The sequence below is a fragment of the Hyperolius riggenbachi genome, chromosome 5 (assembly GCF_040937935.1).
Source record: "Hyperolius riggenbachi isolate aHypRig1 chromosome 5, aHypRig1.pri, whole genome shotgun sequence".
Lineage (NCBI taxonomy): Eukaryota > Metazoa > Chordata > Amphibia > Anura > Hyperoliidae > Hyperolius > Hyperolius riggenbachi.
The window spans coordinates 215,654,853-215,672,050 of record NC_090650.1 but is presented as its reverse complement, the minus strand read 5'-3'; the positions used below and the strand labels follow the sequence as shown (position 1 = coordinate 215,672,050).

The window sequence follows — 17,198 nt, the reverse complement described above, 5'->3', positions numbered from 1 at the left end:
AGTAATTGTACAAATGTGTTGCCTCCTACCCCCAGTTGTGTGCTCCGTCCTGTAATTGCCTGATGAAGCGGGTTTGACCTGCGAAACGCGTTGCGATCTTTTTTGGAGTATACCAATAAATGTTCCTTTTGTGAATACACAGTTGTTGTGTCTGCTTGTGGGAGGTGAGTCCACCACTGCCTCCTAAGCAATAGTTTTAAATTTTTAAATATTGTTTTTATTCTTTTGGCGCCTCTGTTCTCTATCACAATACTGATTGTATCCACCTTTGGTGGAGGGGGATACCCCTTCTTGTTTTTTCAAGCCTACAGAGAGCGACTTCTTAATCCTGAGTGGGGACAGGCTAATCTCCTCACCTGCCTATACAGTGGTTACCTGGAGGTAACCCTGGTTTGTGAGTATACAATTCATACTCTTTCTAATTACCCAATTAACCTGACATACTACACCATATCGGGCTCTCGGTTCTTCTCTTCTTCATAAAATTCATTTAGGTGGTAGGTTGTATGAGCGAGCAATAAACCGTGAAAGCTGCAGTGGTCTGAATGGAAAAAAAGTGCCTGGTCCTTAAGGGGGGTAAAGCCCGCGGTCCTCAAGTGGTTAAATGGAAACATCTGTATCCCTCTTAGTTAAGGTTCCCTTTAATGGCTTTAATTTAACAGAACATTCAGGTTATTTCTAGCATTACCTTCTTATAGAAGTAATCCTTTTTGTTTGCTTGAAGATCTGTGATGCATTTTTACACCAAAGTAAAATAAACATATTACCGTTTCATTCCCCTCTTCATTTTACTTATTTTAGCCACTCCCTGCTGCCAATAAATAGCTTAATTAATAAAATATAACTTTGAATCATTTGACCAAGATGGCAGCAATGCAAATTAACTCTGAGAGTGCTTATATAGCAGATGACTGGATGAGAGGAAAGCTCTTTTACAGGGAGGGATGAGCTGTGCTGAGCTGAAGTCACAGGAGGCACCTTCCCCTTGCTAGCTGGCGCACACAGATAGGTCAGCGATGACTCATAGGATGACGTGCAGCAGGGGGAGAGAGAGGCAGATAGCAGGGAGGAACAGCTGCTGTATTTTCTGCCTCTTCCTGCAGCACAATATTCGTCTAACTAGATGAATAATTAGAAAGGAGCAGGAGAGAGACAGCACAGCTGTTTTTAAACAAGACAAGGGGGAAAAGATTTGTACTAATGAAAGGAACATATCTCTTCATTTAAATTGCATTTTGAAAAAGGGCCACAGAACCCCTTTATCACTTGGCTTTACGCAGTAAATTTGTTTGTTTGTGGCATTCCATTTTGCTGTGTTTTTTTGTTTTGTTATGTAACTTGCGATGTGAGGCATCATCACAGTGGAAGCTTCTTACCAGATCAATTTTCATTAAATGGACAGCCAGACAATTGGAGCTTTCTGTCCATCTCTAAGTGGGGGTCTACAGACATGAAGGGCATTTATGCCTGGAGGTAAGGTTCATTTTTTGCACACATGGTGTGGCTAACACGTAAATGTGTTAATACAGTGTTTATATGTATAGTAAAGTCAATATCTCTGATCACTTAGTTGACCTCTTTATGCTTTCACACTCTACTGTACTGGAGAAGGGCATTAGGTTCATTTACATCACATTGTGGTGTGTGGAAGCCCTATGCAGTCACATATGGGCAGATCAATGAATAATGTCTGAGTACCAATGACTGAAAGTTGTTAAAACTGTAATGAAAATTGATTAAATGGGTAGATCTAGTTAACTAGGCTGGCTTGTTTTATTATTTTCTAGCTTGTTGGTCTATTTTCTGCTTTGTGTGTGTTTGTGAACTAAACAAAAAAGAAGCTGAAACATCATTCATAATATCCCAATCACCTTAAATTTCATTTGGGTGCAGTTTTCAACCTGGAGGCAGCTCTGACAAGGCATACAAGAACTGAGATACTTCATGGGATAATAGATGTTATGCCACTGTAATCACCTCTCTCCTAAAAACTCAGCATTACAGAGAAGTGATATATCTGGAGTGCCAGCAAGATCCTGGGCTATAGTTGGCACAACAAAACTTTCATAAGGCACAGATATGAAAGGCTCCTAATCCAGCTATTGTCATGAGAGTAAATTCTACATCAATAATGCAGTCAACACATGCCAGTGAAATTGATTCTTACAGATCCCAGTAGATAGACTCCAAGATACCGGCTGGTAAGCTGTGCAATCTAAAAGTAGGTAGATTGCTTCTCCTTTGGCAGACATTCACTGCACAGCACAGTGTGTGTACTGCACATGGGGTACAGCTTCTGGCTTCACTGTACCCATGCACTTTCCTGTATGTGTAATAATTCTGGCACCTCACAGTAATGGGACCACTGCTCCTGTACCCTTGATGAAGCCCCAATTGAGGGGTAAAAGCTCTTCGGTTAGGGTGGGTGATACATTTCTAGTGGGGGTAGTTTTTGCTGCTTTTATTTATATGCTAGATGGTGTGCATGTTGTGTGATTGTGAAAATTCTGATGCATTAGGTTTGCTAGATGTACCCAATGCTGTAATATGTACGCAACTCAAGTGACCACTACCTAAATAATTATGTAACTTCACTGCTGTTCTACTCTATCGGGATGGTATGTATTTAGAGATTGATATTCTGATTGTGTATGATTGGATGGGGAGAGTTACATGTTTGTGGTCCCAGGATACATTGTGTGCCAAATGTCAGATATACACTATTGAGTTTTTTTCCTTCACCATTCAACCCCCCCCCCCCCCTTATATTTTTATCCTTCTTATGGGGTTGCAGCCTTACTTTACTGACACCCCTATGCTCTCTTTTCAGTAGATCCCTGAGCCAATAAATGTTGTAGGGATCCAATTAAAATCTGTGTAGAGGTTTTTTGCATTACTTAGTAATCCAGTGCTAGTGGGGGAAGTGTCTATGAGAATACGGTCCTTAACCACTTGCCGACCGCACACTCATAACGTGCGTCGGCAAAGTGGCAGCTGCAGGACCAGCGACGCAGTACTGCGTCGCCAGCTGCAGCCTAATTAATCAGGAAGCAGCCGCTCGTACGAGCGGCTGCTTCCTATCAATTCACGGCGGGGGGCTCCGTGAATAGCCTGCGGCCCGCCGATGGCGGCTCGCAGGCTAGATGTAAACACAAGCGGAAATAATTCGCTTTGTTTACATTTGTACGGCGCTGCTGCGCAGCAGCGCCGTAAGGCAGATCGGCGATCCCCGGCCAATCAGCGGCCGGGGATCGCCGCCATGTGACAGGGGACGTCCTGTCACTGGCTGCACAGGACGGATAGCGTCCTGTGCAGCCCGGATTTCCAGGCAAGGCAGCAGGTAGGAGAGGGAGGGGGGAATTTCGCCACGGAGGGGGGCTTTGAGGTGCCCCCCCCGCCACCCACAGCAGGCAGGAGAGATCAGACCCCCCCAGCACATCATCCCCATAGGGGGGAAAAAAGGGGGGCAATCTGATCTCCCTGCCTGCACCCTGATCTGTGCTGGGGGCTGCAGAGCCCACCCAGCACAGATCAATCAAACCAGCGCTGGTCCTTAAGGGGGGTAAAGGGTGGGTCCTCAAGTGGTTAAAGAGAACCCGAGGTGGGATTTTATTATGCTAGTGGGGCACAGAGGCTGGTTGTGCACACTAACACCAGCCTCTGTTGCCCCATGGTGTGCCTCCAGGACCCCCCTGCGCGCCGCTATACCCCCCGCAGTGCTGGCGACACACAGCGTGTCGCCAGCTCAATGTTTACCTATGTGCTGTCAGTGCCGCTCCCTCGCCTCCTCCATATTGGCTCTACCCGCCTGTGTCCCTTCCCTCCCGCTGATTGGAGGGAAGTGACGCGGGCGGGTAGCGCCGATACGGAGGAGGCGGGGGAGCGGCGCTGACAGACAGCGCATAGGTAAACATTGAGCTGGCGACACGCTGTGCGTCGCCAGCACTGCGGGGGGTATAGCGGCGCGCAGGGGGGTCCTGGAGGCACACCATGGGGCAACAGAGGCTGGTGTTAGTGTGCACAACCAGCCTCTGTGCCCCACTAGCATAATTAAATCCCACCTCGGGTTCTCTTTAAAGAGACACTGAAACAAAAAAAAAAGTAAGATAATGAATTTGTAGTGTAGTATGGATAATTACTAGAACATTAGTAGCAAAGAAAATATTCTCATATTTTTATTTTCAGTTATAGTTTTTTTTATTTTTTATAACACCATCATTCTCTAATATTTGCAGTTTACACACTACTCAGCATTCTAAATGATTTTACAGAGCAGGCCAGTGATCTTTTTAACCCTTCTCTGCAGAGAAAAAGAAGATACAATGACTGACAGTTGAGATAACAAGCTTCAGAAGACAGAGCTCTCTGGGACTTTGAACGTAGTGGAGCTCAATGCCTTTTTTGCATACATAATTGGAGTTTTATAAAGGGGTTCTCTTGCACCTTTTAAAAAACAAAAACTGCCACTTACCTGAGGCTTCTATTGGCCCCCGCAGCTGGAATGTCTCTCGCCATCCTCCTCTGATGCTCCGTTCCCCGCCGCCGACAACGGTGCAATTATTCGTCTAACTAGACGCATAGAACTATGGCTGCTCTTTAAGGCCAGTGACAAATGGGCAGTGTTTGCTTACCAACTGATTAGGATAACATTCTGGGTTGCAGGCCTGCTAAAAGAAATCATGGTCTCTAATTGTAATTATTAAACCGGATTAGTTCTGCACATTTGCAAATACACATTAAAGCGGAATATAACCCTGCATTTCAACTTTGCTCTAAAACATTATTTACAGCATATTATATGCAACCAGCATTTTTTTTTAGTAGACCAGCATTGGAAGGGTTACACGCAGAGCTTTAGGCTGGTTTTACAGTGGGACGTTAAAGTCCCACGTTAAAGCAGCCAGTAACACAGCCTAACTCACAGCACTGTAAAATCAATGTTGCTGTTCACAGTAACACGTTGCGTTACATTGTAACGCAGCACGTTAAAAACAAAGTGCTGCATGCTGTACGATATACTGGGCTAAGCCACATTAGACTGTTTGCACATGCTCAGTAATGTTGGAGGAGGAGGTCTCCCCTCCTCCTCTGCGGCCAGCCACATGGCTAATTAATATTCACTGCACTGCAGAGACTCGTGGTGGGACTGTAGTGTTGTCCGGATCATGAATGAATCGTTCATTTGATCCGGATCTTTTTTGTGAGTCGAATCATCCGGATCATCACAATGAAAGATTCGGTTCACAGGATGTCTGTCTGGAAGAAACAGGAACATACAGCATGTACAGTGCAGGGAAAGTCCTGTCCTGCTAGTCATTTCACCGCCAGTCTGCTTCCCTAGTAAAATGATTCAAATGATGCGGTTCAAAGATCCAAGATCCGATTCAAATGATCCATATCCTTAAAAAGATCCGGACTTCCTATCACTAACCTGGAGCGGCTGCTTTGAGAGCTGCATAACGCAGCTCAATCTGACGTCCAACTTCAACACCACCATGCGTTGCGTTAGGGGCACGTTATGCGACCATAACGTCCCCTAAAACGCAACGTCTTGGTGTGTAAGTAGTCTTAAAGTTCCTTGGATAGAAATGCATCCGAAGTTTAGATGGATACATTTAACTAAACAGAATGTAACAAGTGAGGAATGTTACACACTCTTTGGCTGTCCTCCAGCTCCTGCACAGTCAGAGAGAGTGAGTCACATTCCACACTTAGATACATTTTGTTTACTTAAATGTATCTATCAAAACTTCGGCTGCAGGGAGCAGTTCTCTCCAGGAACTTTAAAGCTCTGTGTGTAACCCTTCCAATGCTGGTCTAGTAAAAAAAAATGCTGGTTGCATATAATATGCTGTAAATAATGTTTTAGAGCAAAGTTGAAATGCAGGGTTATATTCCGCTTTAAAGCGGAACTGAATATTAAAAAAAAAAGTTTCTTACCTGGGGCTTCTGCCAGCCCCTTGAAGCCTTCCTATCCCACGCCGGTCCTCCACGATCCTCCATTCTCACGCCGCCAGCTAGTTTCGGTTCGGTCGAAGCAGAAACTGGGCCTGCTTGCCCTGGGCCACGGGTATCTTTCTTTGCATCCCCGCATGCAGTAGCGTCCTGCACTATTAGCGGTCGCTATTGCGGGCTGGAGCGTGAAGAAAGATACATAGGGCGTGTAGGTGCAGTTGCCATTAACTTACAAGTTGACGGTAACGAAACTAGCTGGCGGCGGGAGAACGGAGGATCGTGGAGGACCGGCGCGGGACAGGAAGGCTGCAAGGGGCTGGCATAATCCCCACATAAGTGAAAAACATTGTTTTTAATATTCAGTTCCGCTTTAAGTCATGGTGGCTTGATGGTGCCTCCTGGTTCAACCATGGTCCCTGCTCTAGTGTACTAAATGTAGGACATGCATTGCAATGTATGAGGCTGCCATACAAGTTCACATTGGAGCATGGAAACCAGTACTGCATATTAGCCTGCAGCCGAACAAAACACAACTGTTGTAATTCTCTGTCCGTACCTTATCAAAATTGTGAGGGCGGCTCCCAGATAGTTGCCGGACTTGCTGGGAGAACCTAGAATTATATCCTTATGCTTTCTGGCTTTTTCTTAATTGCTTATCTGGGAGTCACCCTCAGTATGGATGATAAGGCATGTCCAGAGAATCATTGTGTACAGTTAAAAATGATGAAAATTGACTGGACTGGAACTGTTCCCCTTTTAGGTTTGAATTTAGCCGTAATGTTAACCAAAATGTACAGCATTGAGCTTCAAATGAAATGTGAAGCATTGCTCTTTTACTAGCAGCTGGAGGTTGGTCATATTTCCACTATCCACACTGCTAGTGACACTGTACAGGCAAATAAATGGTGATCATGCAGCAGGAGGTTTAGCTTTAACCTTGAATCTGAACAATTTCCCTTCCATCCATGCCCAGCCACTATGATGGCTCCCCTCTTGCCTTCCCCAAGAGAAGAGGCAGGTGTCTGGTAAGCCATGTCACTGACTGGGTCTTGAGTGGAAGGGGTATAGTTCAGCTTCTGGATTTATCCTGAACTTCCTGGGTTTTGGCTGGGTCACATGTTTGCCATTGGGTACTGATAGAGTAAGCCCTCATTATATAAAACTAAGATGGTTTGAGAATATAAATTCCTAACTGGGGAGATGTTTATTATGAGACTTGAACAGCCACATCAGGTATTTGTTTAGAATTGTTAATTATTAGACTGAAACTATTGCCATCCGCCATGCTGCTGGTGTACAGGTGAAACTCAATTTTTTTTTAAATATTGTGCAAAATTCCAATTATTTCAAAAACTAACTTAAAAGTTCAACTTTTTAAGTTGAATTACTGAAATAAATCGAATTTTTGCATGATATTCACATTTTTCATGTTTCATCTGTAATGCTGAACCATTTTTAGTTACTGGAAACTTGACAGATTTGAGAAACGCAGTGCAAGTAGAATTATTGCTGCAGAACTTGAGTAAGTTGATACAAGTGGAGCAGTTACTTGGAGCTACCAGCTAGAATGCTTGGTCTCAGCAGGTGCTCCAGACTCAAAATTGAACAAGGCTAATTACCAAAGCAACCACATTGACTAGTGTAGATTGTAAATGTTGCCTTTTTTTAAATTGAAAAACACATTGTGCATTATTTTGTCTACTGTACACCAATCCATACAGGGTTAATGCCCTCCCAACCGCCTAACACTAACGCTGATCGGTGTCAGGAGGGTGGCAGCCCCAGGACCGCCTAACGGCGTCAAGTCCTGGGGTGGGGTTTTGCAAGAGATCGCGCACGCTGATGCACGCGCATCTCCACTCCGTCTCCCAGCGACGATTACCGTCTATTTATATTGTACAGTGCTTTGATCTATGGCAGCACTGTACTAGGGACAGCCATGTCACTCGGCTGTTCCCTAGAGAGGCTCAAGCGATCGGCTCTCATAGGCGGATGGGAGGGCGGGGCTGATAGATAGATATCAGACAAATATATATACCAGACACATTTTATAAAAAAAAAATAAGCAAATAAAATATCAAACATAGCAGGGGCAATCAGAGCCCACCAACAGAAAGATCTGTTGGTGGGCAGAAATGGGGGGGATCACTTGTGTGCTGAGTTGTACGGCCCTGCAGCAAGCCCTTAAAGCTGCAGTGGCCTGTATTGTAAAAAATTGCCTGGTCACTAGGGGGGTGTAAGCCTATGGTCCTGAAGTGGTTAAAGAGGACATAAAATTAAAAAAAACTATGCTACCTGATCCGGGGGGCTGGGCAGATCAGGTAGCCGCTATCCACGCCACTTCCTGCTGCTCCTGTGTTCAGTTTCATGACCTCTGGGGTCATGACGCTGGAAGGAGAGCAAGCTGCTCTCAGCATGCAGGGAGGCGGGGCTAGGGAGAGACAAAACACCAGAGAACTGTATAGGGGAGGGAGGACCACTAGACGACGAAGTACTGTATAAGGGTTAAAGGGGAGCCATTAGACACCAGGGAACTTTATAAGGGAGCGAGGTGGCCAGTAGACATTGAGGTTGGCCCACAACTAGGTCCCAGTGTTCAATTTCGTCCCACTTTGTATTTAAGTTTGACACCCATGATCTAATACTACATCTAATATCTTTTGGGAGACACCTATGTAATTTCCCATCAACAAATTAGTTGCTGGTTGAATAAAAGTATCATCAAGTCAAAATTTCCCAGGGGTGTGAGTAATTATGGGCAGCTGTGTATATGTGTATATGTATGTATGTATATATATATATATATATATATATATATATATATTTACAGCTAGAAATGGTAGCATTAATGGTTGTTAGTATTTTGTTCCCCTCATTAGCTTATACTTCACTTGTTATTGACGTTGCTGGGTTTGCATCAATACTGTTATATAAATGAGTTGATTGCCTTGTCTAAGCTCCATTCAGATTTACCAGCTGGGCTGTTTTCCCTGGTCTCCTTTGTAGAATGGCAACTTTTACTTCGGTATCGGCTTATTTCTCTACTTTTTGTTTTTTAATTCTTTCTTGTGTTGAAATTGAACGGTTTGTAGATTTTGGTTATTTTTCATAGGATTTATCTTAAACTGTTTTTAGATGATAGATGGCAATTTGACAAAGCCAGCAAAAATGCATAATCTTTTCATGTATGGCTAGTTAGACAGTTTTCCCATCTTTTATAACAACTAGTTCAAATTGTGAATAGTTAATATAATACGGCACTAAGCTTACTGACTCAACTGCTATGATCAATATGAAGATGTGTATATTTTCTATTGAAAGTCTGTATGACCGCAATTTTTTTTTTTTTTTTTACATTCTGTATTGTTTTCGTTAATGGTCGTTTATGGGGTGTCTAATGAATTGTTACATTATCTTTTGGTTTAGGTGGTTACATGTAATACGTGTAAAATGGTTTCCAAATATCCTGGCGAAACCAGAACTATTCTTGTCAATGCTCCGGGTACACCACAGACTAGGAGGAATTTGGGGTCACCTGATCTAAGAACACCTGGATCAAGCAGGAAAGTGAACCTGTCATATAGTGAAGAGAAGCTAAGCTCAAAAACCAAAAGCCCAGTAATAACACCAAGGTACATTCTTCTTTTGACTTGATAATTTGTCAAAGTAGTTTTGTATATGAGAATTTTACCACTAAATATGGAAATCAGCATAGAAAAAGTGATGCAGTCAGGGTTGACTTTATAACGATGTAACCTGAATTGTATGTAAAACGAATAGTAAATGACAAGCTAGCTACCCATACATAATTCAGCAGCAAAATAACCATAAAAATCTTCTTAAAAAACAAAAAACAACTCTAGTTGCCTAATACTTGCGATTATTGTGAAATTCTGTCCACCTTGACATAACAGGCATGCTAACTATTATTGTATGTTTCTACTCTTCTATTCTATGCATAGAAGATTTATGCTCTGCTTTTACCCCTGCATAGCAGCTACCATCTTACTATTAAAACTATAGGAAGATGCGTGATAGAAATGTTTGATAGATTTTGGCATCAGAAGTGATAGCATCACACATGCTGGAGGTTTGTGTTTATATTTTATTTGCCAGTTAGGTATGGGTGGGATCACAGCCAATAGCTACATGCAACTAATGGCCATATAGTTTTGTATTCCACCGATTAGTACAAAACAAGCTAGACAAAGTTTCAACCAGATTTTTGCTGATATCTTATGAAATCAGGGGGGCTAAATGAGGTGTAGAGGTGGCTATTGATTGCCAGATCAAGTGTATGACACAGAGGCTATGGCCAGTAAGATGGTCTCACACATACACACGAGATCTACAATAAAAAGATTTGATTTTTACAGTATGGTGGAAGACGGTCACCTCTAACCAAACGACCTCACACGGCAGCAATAGCATACTGTGTATTTCCATTTAAATTATACCAATTACCTTGCAGTCCTACAGATTTTTCTGGCATCACACACCTGAAACAAGTACTGTATGTGGCTAATCTAGTCACACTTCAGTCAGAGCACCTAAACTGCATGCTTGTTCAGGTTCTATGGCTAAACGTGCCCACTGATGATTCAATCTTGTCCACTTCTATCAAATCTATAGGCCCTTACACATTCCAGATTAAATTGAAACAAAAGACCCAAAATATTGACCATTGTGAGGTATCCTCTTTTTGTCCCTCTTTAGAAGCTAATGTTTTCTTATGGGTTAACAGGGACCTTAAAGAGGTCAATACATGTTGTCCAGGAAATCGATAGGTAAATACTGAATCAAAACATTCTAGATTGAAATTGGCTGTGCTGGCCCTTGACCCCCCCCCCCAATCCGTCTAGTGCAGCGGTGGCGAACCTGTGGTACACAGGGCCGTTTCTGAGGGCCATGTGCTTCCCCATCACCACCGCTGTATGCACGAATAGTTACATTTCCGTCCCTCACAGTACGCGCTTGGAGACAGAGCGAGAAGCTGCCTGACCAAACACAGAACTCTGAAGGACCCCACTACCTCTTCAGGCTGACTGAGTGAAATAAACAGATTTTTCTTATACACTGGGAAACAGGCACTTATGAGTCAGCCTGAAGAGAGCGGGGTCCTTCAGAGTTCTGTGTGTGTAACTCTAATGAGCCTCCCTGGGATACTGCAGACTATCACTGAGATGCAGTGCAATGGATGGGCTGCTATTTCTGCGGTGCCTAATGCTTTGTAAGTTCAGGCCGTATACCTCCCATTGTCTCCCTGTATCCCTAACCTCTGTGAGGCTCTCTCTCCCTCTGTGTGCCTGTCTCTGCCCCTATGCCATGTGCCTGTGTCTTCCCCTGTAAGCCTGTCTCTCTGTCAGTGCCTGTCTCCCATGTGGCTGTCTCTGCCCCTGTATGTCTGTCGGCTGTGTGGCTGTCTTTGCCCCTATGTGCCTGTCCCTACCCAGTGTGCATGTCTCTACCCATGTGTAGCTGTCTCCCATGTGGCTGCCTCTTCCCCGTGTGGCTGTCTCCCATGTGGCTGTTCCTGCCCCTGTGTGGCTGTCTCTCCCTCTGTGTGCCTGTCTCCTGTGTGTGCCCCCATGCCATGTAGCTGTCTCTTCTCCTTGTGTGCCTGTCTCTTCCCCTGTGTGACTGTCTCTTCCCCTGTGTGCCTGTCGCTGCCCCTTCCCCTGTAAGCATGTCTCTCCCTCTGTGTGCCTGTCTCCTGTGTGCCCCCATGCCACTGTCTCTGTCCCTGTGTGCCTCTCTCTGCCCCTATGTGCCTGTCTCCTGCGTGGCTGTCTCTGCCCCTATGTGCCTGTCTCCTGCGTGGCTGTCTCTGCCCCTATGTGCCTGTCTCCTGCGTGGCTGTCTCTGCCCCTATGTGCCTGTCCCCTGCGTGGCTGTCTCTGCCCCTGCGTGTGGCTGTGGCTGCTTCTGCCCCTGTGTGTGGCTGTCTCTGTCTGTTGGCTGTGTGCCTGTCTTGCCGCTATGTGCCAGTTCCCTGTGTGGCTGTACCTGTCCTATGAGCCTGTTTTTTCCCCTGTATGCCTGTCTCTGCCCCGTGTGTGACTTTGTCCTCTGTGGCTGTGCCTGTCCCCTCTGTGGCTGTCTGTCCAGTGGCGTAGCTAAGGAGCTACGGGCCCCGATGCAAGTTTTACAATGGGGCCCCCCAAGCACTCTATACGTAACAATTGATACGGCGGGACAAAACCTGCCAATGGCAACCACAGTGTCAGAGGTGCAAGAAGGGAATGGGGAACAGTTTGTTAGTGATTACCACTATTCAAAGTATCTATAAAAGTGATTATTATGAGCACAGGACCAATAGAAAGCTAAAACTGCAACTGAGGGAGGGCCCCTCTGGGCCCCTCTAGCCCAAGGGCCCCGATGCGGTCGCTACCTCTGCACCCCCTATTGCTACGCCCCTGTGTCTGTCCCCCTGTGTGGCTGTCTCTGCTGTCTTTCCCCCTGTCTGTCTGTCCCTGTGATTCACAAACATATCAGAGTTCCAATACGCCAATTTATACAAAATACAAAACAACTCATGCGTTAAAGGTCTAAAAATGAAATGCAGAAACAACCCATAGGAATTGTTTTTTTCGTAACTAAAAGTGGAGTATTTTGTATAAATTGGCGTACTGGCACTCTGTGATAAGTTCGTGAACTTTGGGTCTCTGTTTGGGCACTCGGCCTCTAAAAGGTTCGCCATCACTGGTCTAGTGTGTGTACGGGCCTTATGTAGTAGAAGGGTGGACTGTGTGAATATACTTTGAATTGGATACTTTAGGTAGTCCCTCATATTACATAATGCAGATTGTATCATTAGTGTGCACCGTAAGGGTACATAAATCACATTTTAGATTGGCCAATGATTGACCAATTTTGCTACCTCAGTGTAGAACGAGGGCTAATGATTGAATAGTATGCAGGAACGCTGTACAATGAACACCACCATTGTATGGACAGACACAGCAGCTCATACATCAAATCCGCTGTAAATGCCATGTTGTGATTGCGACATAGCATGAATCCAGCCTAGGCATTAAAGGGGCACTATTGTAAAATAATCGCTTAATAGGTAAAGTAAAATGACATGAAAGTGGTAGAAAAGCGAAAGAAAAATGAGGATGAAAAAGTGGACTCGCACTAATCACACACTCTCCAGGCATTCCATTGCTTGTGTTTCTAGCGCCGAATCTGCAGTCACAGGTGGAGGCCGACAAAAGCAGTCTTTTACAGTTGTACCGCTTCTTGGTCATGTTATTTACTCTACTTACTAATACATTTTTACACAATAGTGCCCCTTTAACAACGCTGTCATTTAACATAAAAGTATGGTCCTAAAAGTGAATCTGAAATCAAATGTGGGGTCATTACTAATGGCCTCTTCACATATATTAAACAGTCAAATTTTCCCACAAAATGTTTATTACCTTCTAATGTAGTTAGCCGCTTCCCTTCATCTATCTTCTGATGCAGCTCTCCTGGTTCCGAGATTGCAAGTGCTCCTGGGAGCACCTGTCCCAGAATTGCTTTGTTTTTTTTGTTTTTGTTTGTTTTTGGGTTTTTTTCAGGCTGTATTTGTGTGGATTTTGTTTGTAGTTTTTTGAGGTTGGGTTTGCTTTTTTAAGATGTTGGTAGGCTGAATTTGATATAGAAACCCACTTATCAGAAATGTTAAGCAGTGGGTTAGGTTTAGCTGTGCAGTGCTGTTGTACTTTGTGTTCATAATGCTGCGGATACAAGATAGTCAGTTTGCAGCTTGGATCCACTTTAAAATGTATGTATGTCTTTGCATGCTGATTGTTACGGATGGTCAATCAATTATATGCAAATATAAGGTGATGAGTTTGCTTTTTTCTTAAACAGACCTGGGTTTGATTGGTCAATTTTTGACCTGCATAGATTTGCATAACATTGACAAATATTTGCATAAAGTCAATTATTTGCATCTTATTGATCATCCCTACAGAAAGTGTCAGTGCAAATAATGGGTTAGTACATGTGTATGTGTGGGAAGAGGGGCTACAGGGATGCAGCGGCCCATTTCCAGTGTCTAAACTGAAAAGGTGCCATCGCTAGATCATGATAATCCATTTAGTAGGTATCGTGTTATGTACCCTCTCCTCCTCTGTTTTGTTCTTTTTTTTCCTTTTTTTTTGGGGGGGGGGGGGGGTATTATTTAATTTTCTGACCTTCTGCTTCTAACAGTTGCATGGTAGATTGCTTGAACTTAAATGGTTGTGCGGAATGACATTGATAGACATCAGATGCGGTTGGCATTGTATTGAAAGAATGTGTAATATAGGTTTCTAAGTGTATAGAAAGGACATGCATCACTTGTCAGATTTCCTTACATCTAAATTAAGAAGTCATTTTACACAACTTTTAATTATTAAAGAGGAACTTCAGCCTAAACAAACATACTGTCATTAAGTTACATTAGGTATGTTAATCAAAATGGATAGGTAATATAATCTCTTACCCACCTTGTTTTAAAAGAACAGACAAATGTTTGATTTCATGAGGGCAGCCGTCTTTTTGGTTGAAAGGAGGTGACAGGGAGCATGAGACACAGTTCCAACTGTCCTGTGTGCTGATCACCCCTCCCAGCTGCTAGGCAACGTGAATAACAAAATAGGAAATCTCATCATGCTTTGCACAGCATCAGGGAAAAAAGCCCGGGCAGTTTACTTTGATGGGTGGAGCTTAGCTAAAAATGATGCTTTGGTAAGAAAAACAAAGTTCTGATGCTGTGAAACTGTTAAACACCAAGCCTTTTTAGTTCTGCTGAGTAGATTTTTAGTCCGGAGGTTCACTTTAAGTTAACTTCACATCTTTCAACTGACCAGAATTTAACATATCCAGGGAGGAGGTGAGAAGACTCCAGTAGGATATACCTTTGTTCTGTCCTTTTTCAGAACCCTCCAAAATAAAAGTGATAAGGAGATTTTAGTACAACACGTCTTATATCAAAAATATTTTGCACAATCTGGGCATCTAATATATTCTTCACTTTTTTTTTTAACCACTTAAGGACCACGGGCTTAAACTTCCCTAAAGACCAGGACATTTTTTACAAAATAGGCCACTGCAGCTTTAAGTCCTCGCTGCAGGGCCGAACACAAGTGATTCCCCGCCCCCTTTTCTGTCCACCAACACAGCTTTCTGTTGGTGGGTAATGATAGCTCCCCCAATGTTTGTTTTTATTTTTTTAATAATTTTATTTATTTTCTAAATAAATTTTTTTTTTATTTTTTGTATACTTCCCTTCTTCCCTTCCCAACGCCAGCAAATCACTGTGATCGGCTGTCATAGGCTTCAGCTTATGACAGCGGATCACCCCTGAGCCTGCCAGGGGGACAGCCATGTCACACGGCTGTCCCCAGTACAGCGCTGCCTTAGATCGCAGCGATGTACGGAATAAATAGACAGCTAATTCGCCCGTCTAATAGTCTCCTGGCGGCGATCACTGCTGGGAGACTCCAAGCGGAGATGCACGCGATCTCCTGCAAAACACGCCCCAAGGACTGCACGCCAATCGGAATTAGGCAGTCCTGGGGCTGCCGCTGCGTCCACGCCAATTGGCGTGGAGCGGTCCTGTAATGGTTAAATTACTTTTTACTTTGTAGTGCAAATGGATAAATTAAACTAAACAGAACAAATATTTGTTGCAGTGTAGATTGTTTTTCTGGCATACACGTGCTGAAGACCATACATAGGCTTCTTAGATGGACATGCAACATGTTCTATCTACTGGGGCCCATATTTACCGTATATACTCGGCTATAAGTCGAGAAATTTAGGACTGACTCACAGTATAAAAGTGTGTGTGTGTGGGGGGGGGGGGGGGTCGCCTTATACTCGAGACAGTTCTCCACTTACAGCCTGGATGTGGGATGCTGCCTTCCCTTTCTCTCCTTCCAGGGCAGGAGCTGTTAGTTTCTCTGATCACCCCCTCCCACCCACCATACCCTAGAGTCGCTGCCTCACACTGTCCGTTCCCCCCTCCTACATGATATAGTGCAGTGTGTCCAGCGGAAGTCACGTCCCTCATCAATCTAGTGCAAGGCTCTGCATCCTCTCTCGTACTTCTCACGCTGGTCTGCATAGCGTACTTTCGTTTCTGATTACATGTGGTGTTGGGAGGTACACTAATGCAGACCAGCGTGAGTGAATTACGGGAGAGTGTGCAGAACCCGGCGCTAGATTGATGAGGAATATGACTTCTGCTGGACACATTGTACTACATCATGGACGAGAGGGAATGGACAGTGAGAGGCACCCAGTCTAGGTTGTGGTGGGTGGGAGGGGGTGATTAGAGAAGCTAACCGCTTCCTAAACAACTTATTTAGCATTAGCTTATCTCCCCCCAACTGCAAGAGAGAGATTTCTTGCAGTGTCCAGCAATGGATATTAGGGGATCAGGAAGAAAAAGCAAACTGGCTATCCCAGCCTGCAGTTTGGAAGCACCCTTTCCCTGTCACACATATACTCCACATGTCATGCATGCATGGGAGGAAGATTTCAAGCATCTCTGCAAATGTACTGTGGGCACAGCTTTATGCCTGGCTGGATCCAGACTGCAGAGGGGATTCTGGAGATCTGCGCACAGTTCTGCTGATGAACAAGTGTCAGCGGGCGTGGGCTGCACTGCACTGCAGGCTCAAGCTTGTCCAGACTGCGGCCAATGCAGAGCTCCCGTCCCGCACTTCTGCTGCTGCTGCCCTCTGGGTGAGGCTACAAGATGGGAGGGGTCAGAGAAGCTGACAGTTTAGGCGCTGTGGGTGGATGGGGCATTGAGAGGCAGCACTCCTTTAGGTGGGTGGGAGGGGGAGGTCAAAGCAGGAAGGGTTATTGGCTGCATGTGGAGCCCTGGAGGAGTTATTGGCTGCACTTGGGAAATAGGAGGGGTTAATAGATGCTATAATTATTGAAATGCAGCCATTTTGGTTGCACTGCTTCTCCTGGTCCTCAAGTGCAATCATTAACTTTGCTGGATAGACTTATATTTTAGTAATTAAAAAAATCCAGCTTAAGAGGGTCAAATATTGGAGTCGACTTATACATGAAGTTGACTTATATCCGAGTATATACGGTATTTATTTATTTCTAGCTTTTCTTTTTTTTAGTTCACTTATTTGTAATAGTCAATCTTGTCTCATTTTTATTCCCCCAGCCTCTCTATTGTTTCATTAGTGTTGTGGGCAGCTCAGAGGTGGCCTTAGAGTACCCGGGGCCTGGGGCGAGTG

General features: G+C 44.3%; 1 protein-coding gene across 1 annotated transcript in view; it reads left to right on the top strand.

The window, feature by feature from the left end:
* LOC137519364 (UPF0711 protein C18orf21 homolog) overlaps positions 1-17,198 on the top strand; it is a 49,557-nt gene that overhangs the window by 31,146 nt on the left and 1,213 nt on the right. Inside the window, exon 2 of the mRNA XM_068238317.1 lies at positions 9,382-9,587. Within this exon, the coding sequence (XP_068094418.1) occupies positions 9,382-9,587 (206 nt within the window). The remainder of the gene's footprint in view (positions 1-9,381; positions 9,588-17,198) is intronic.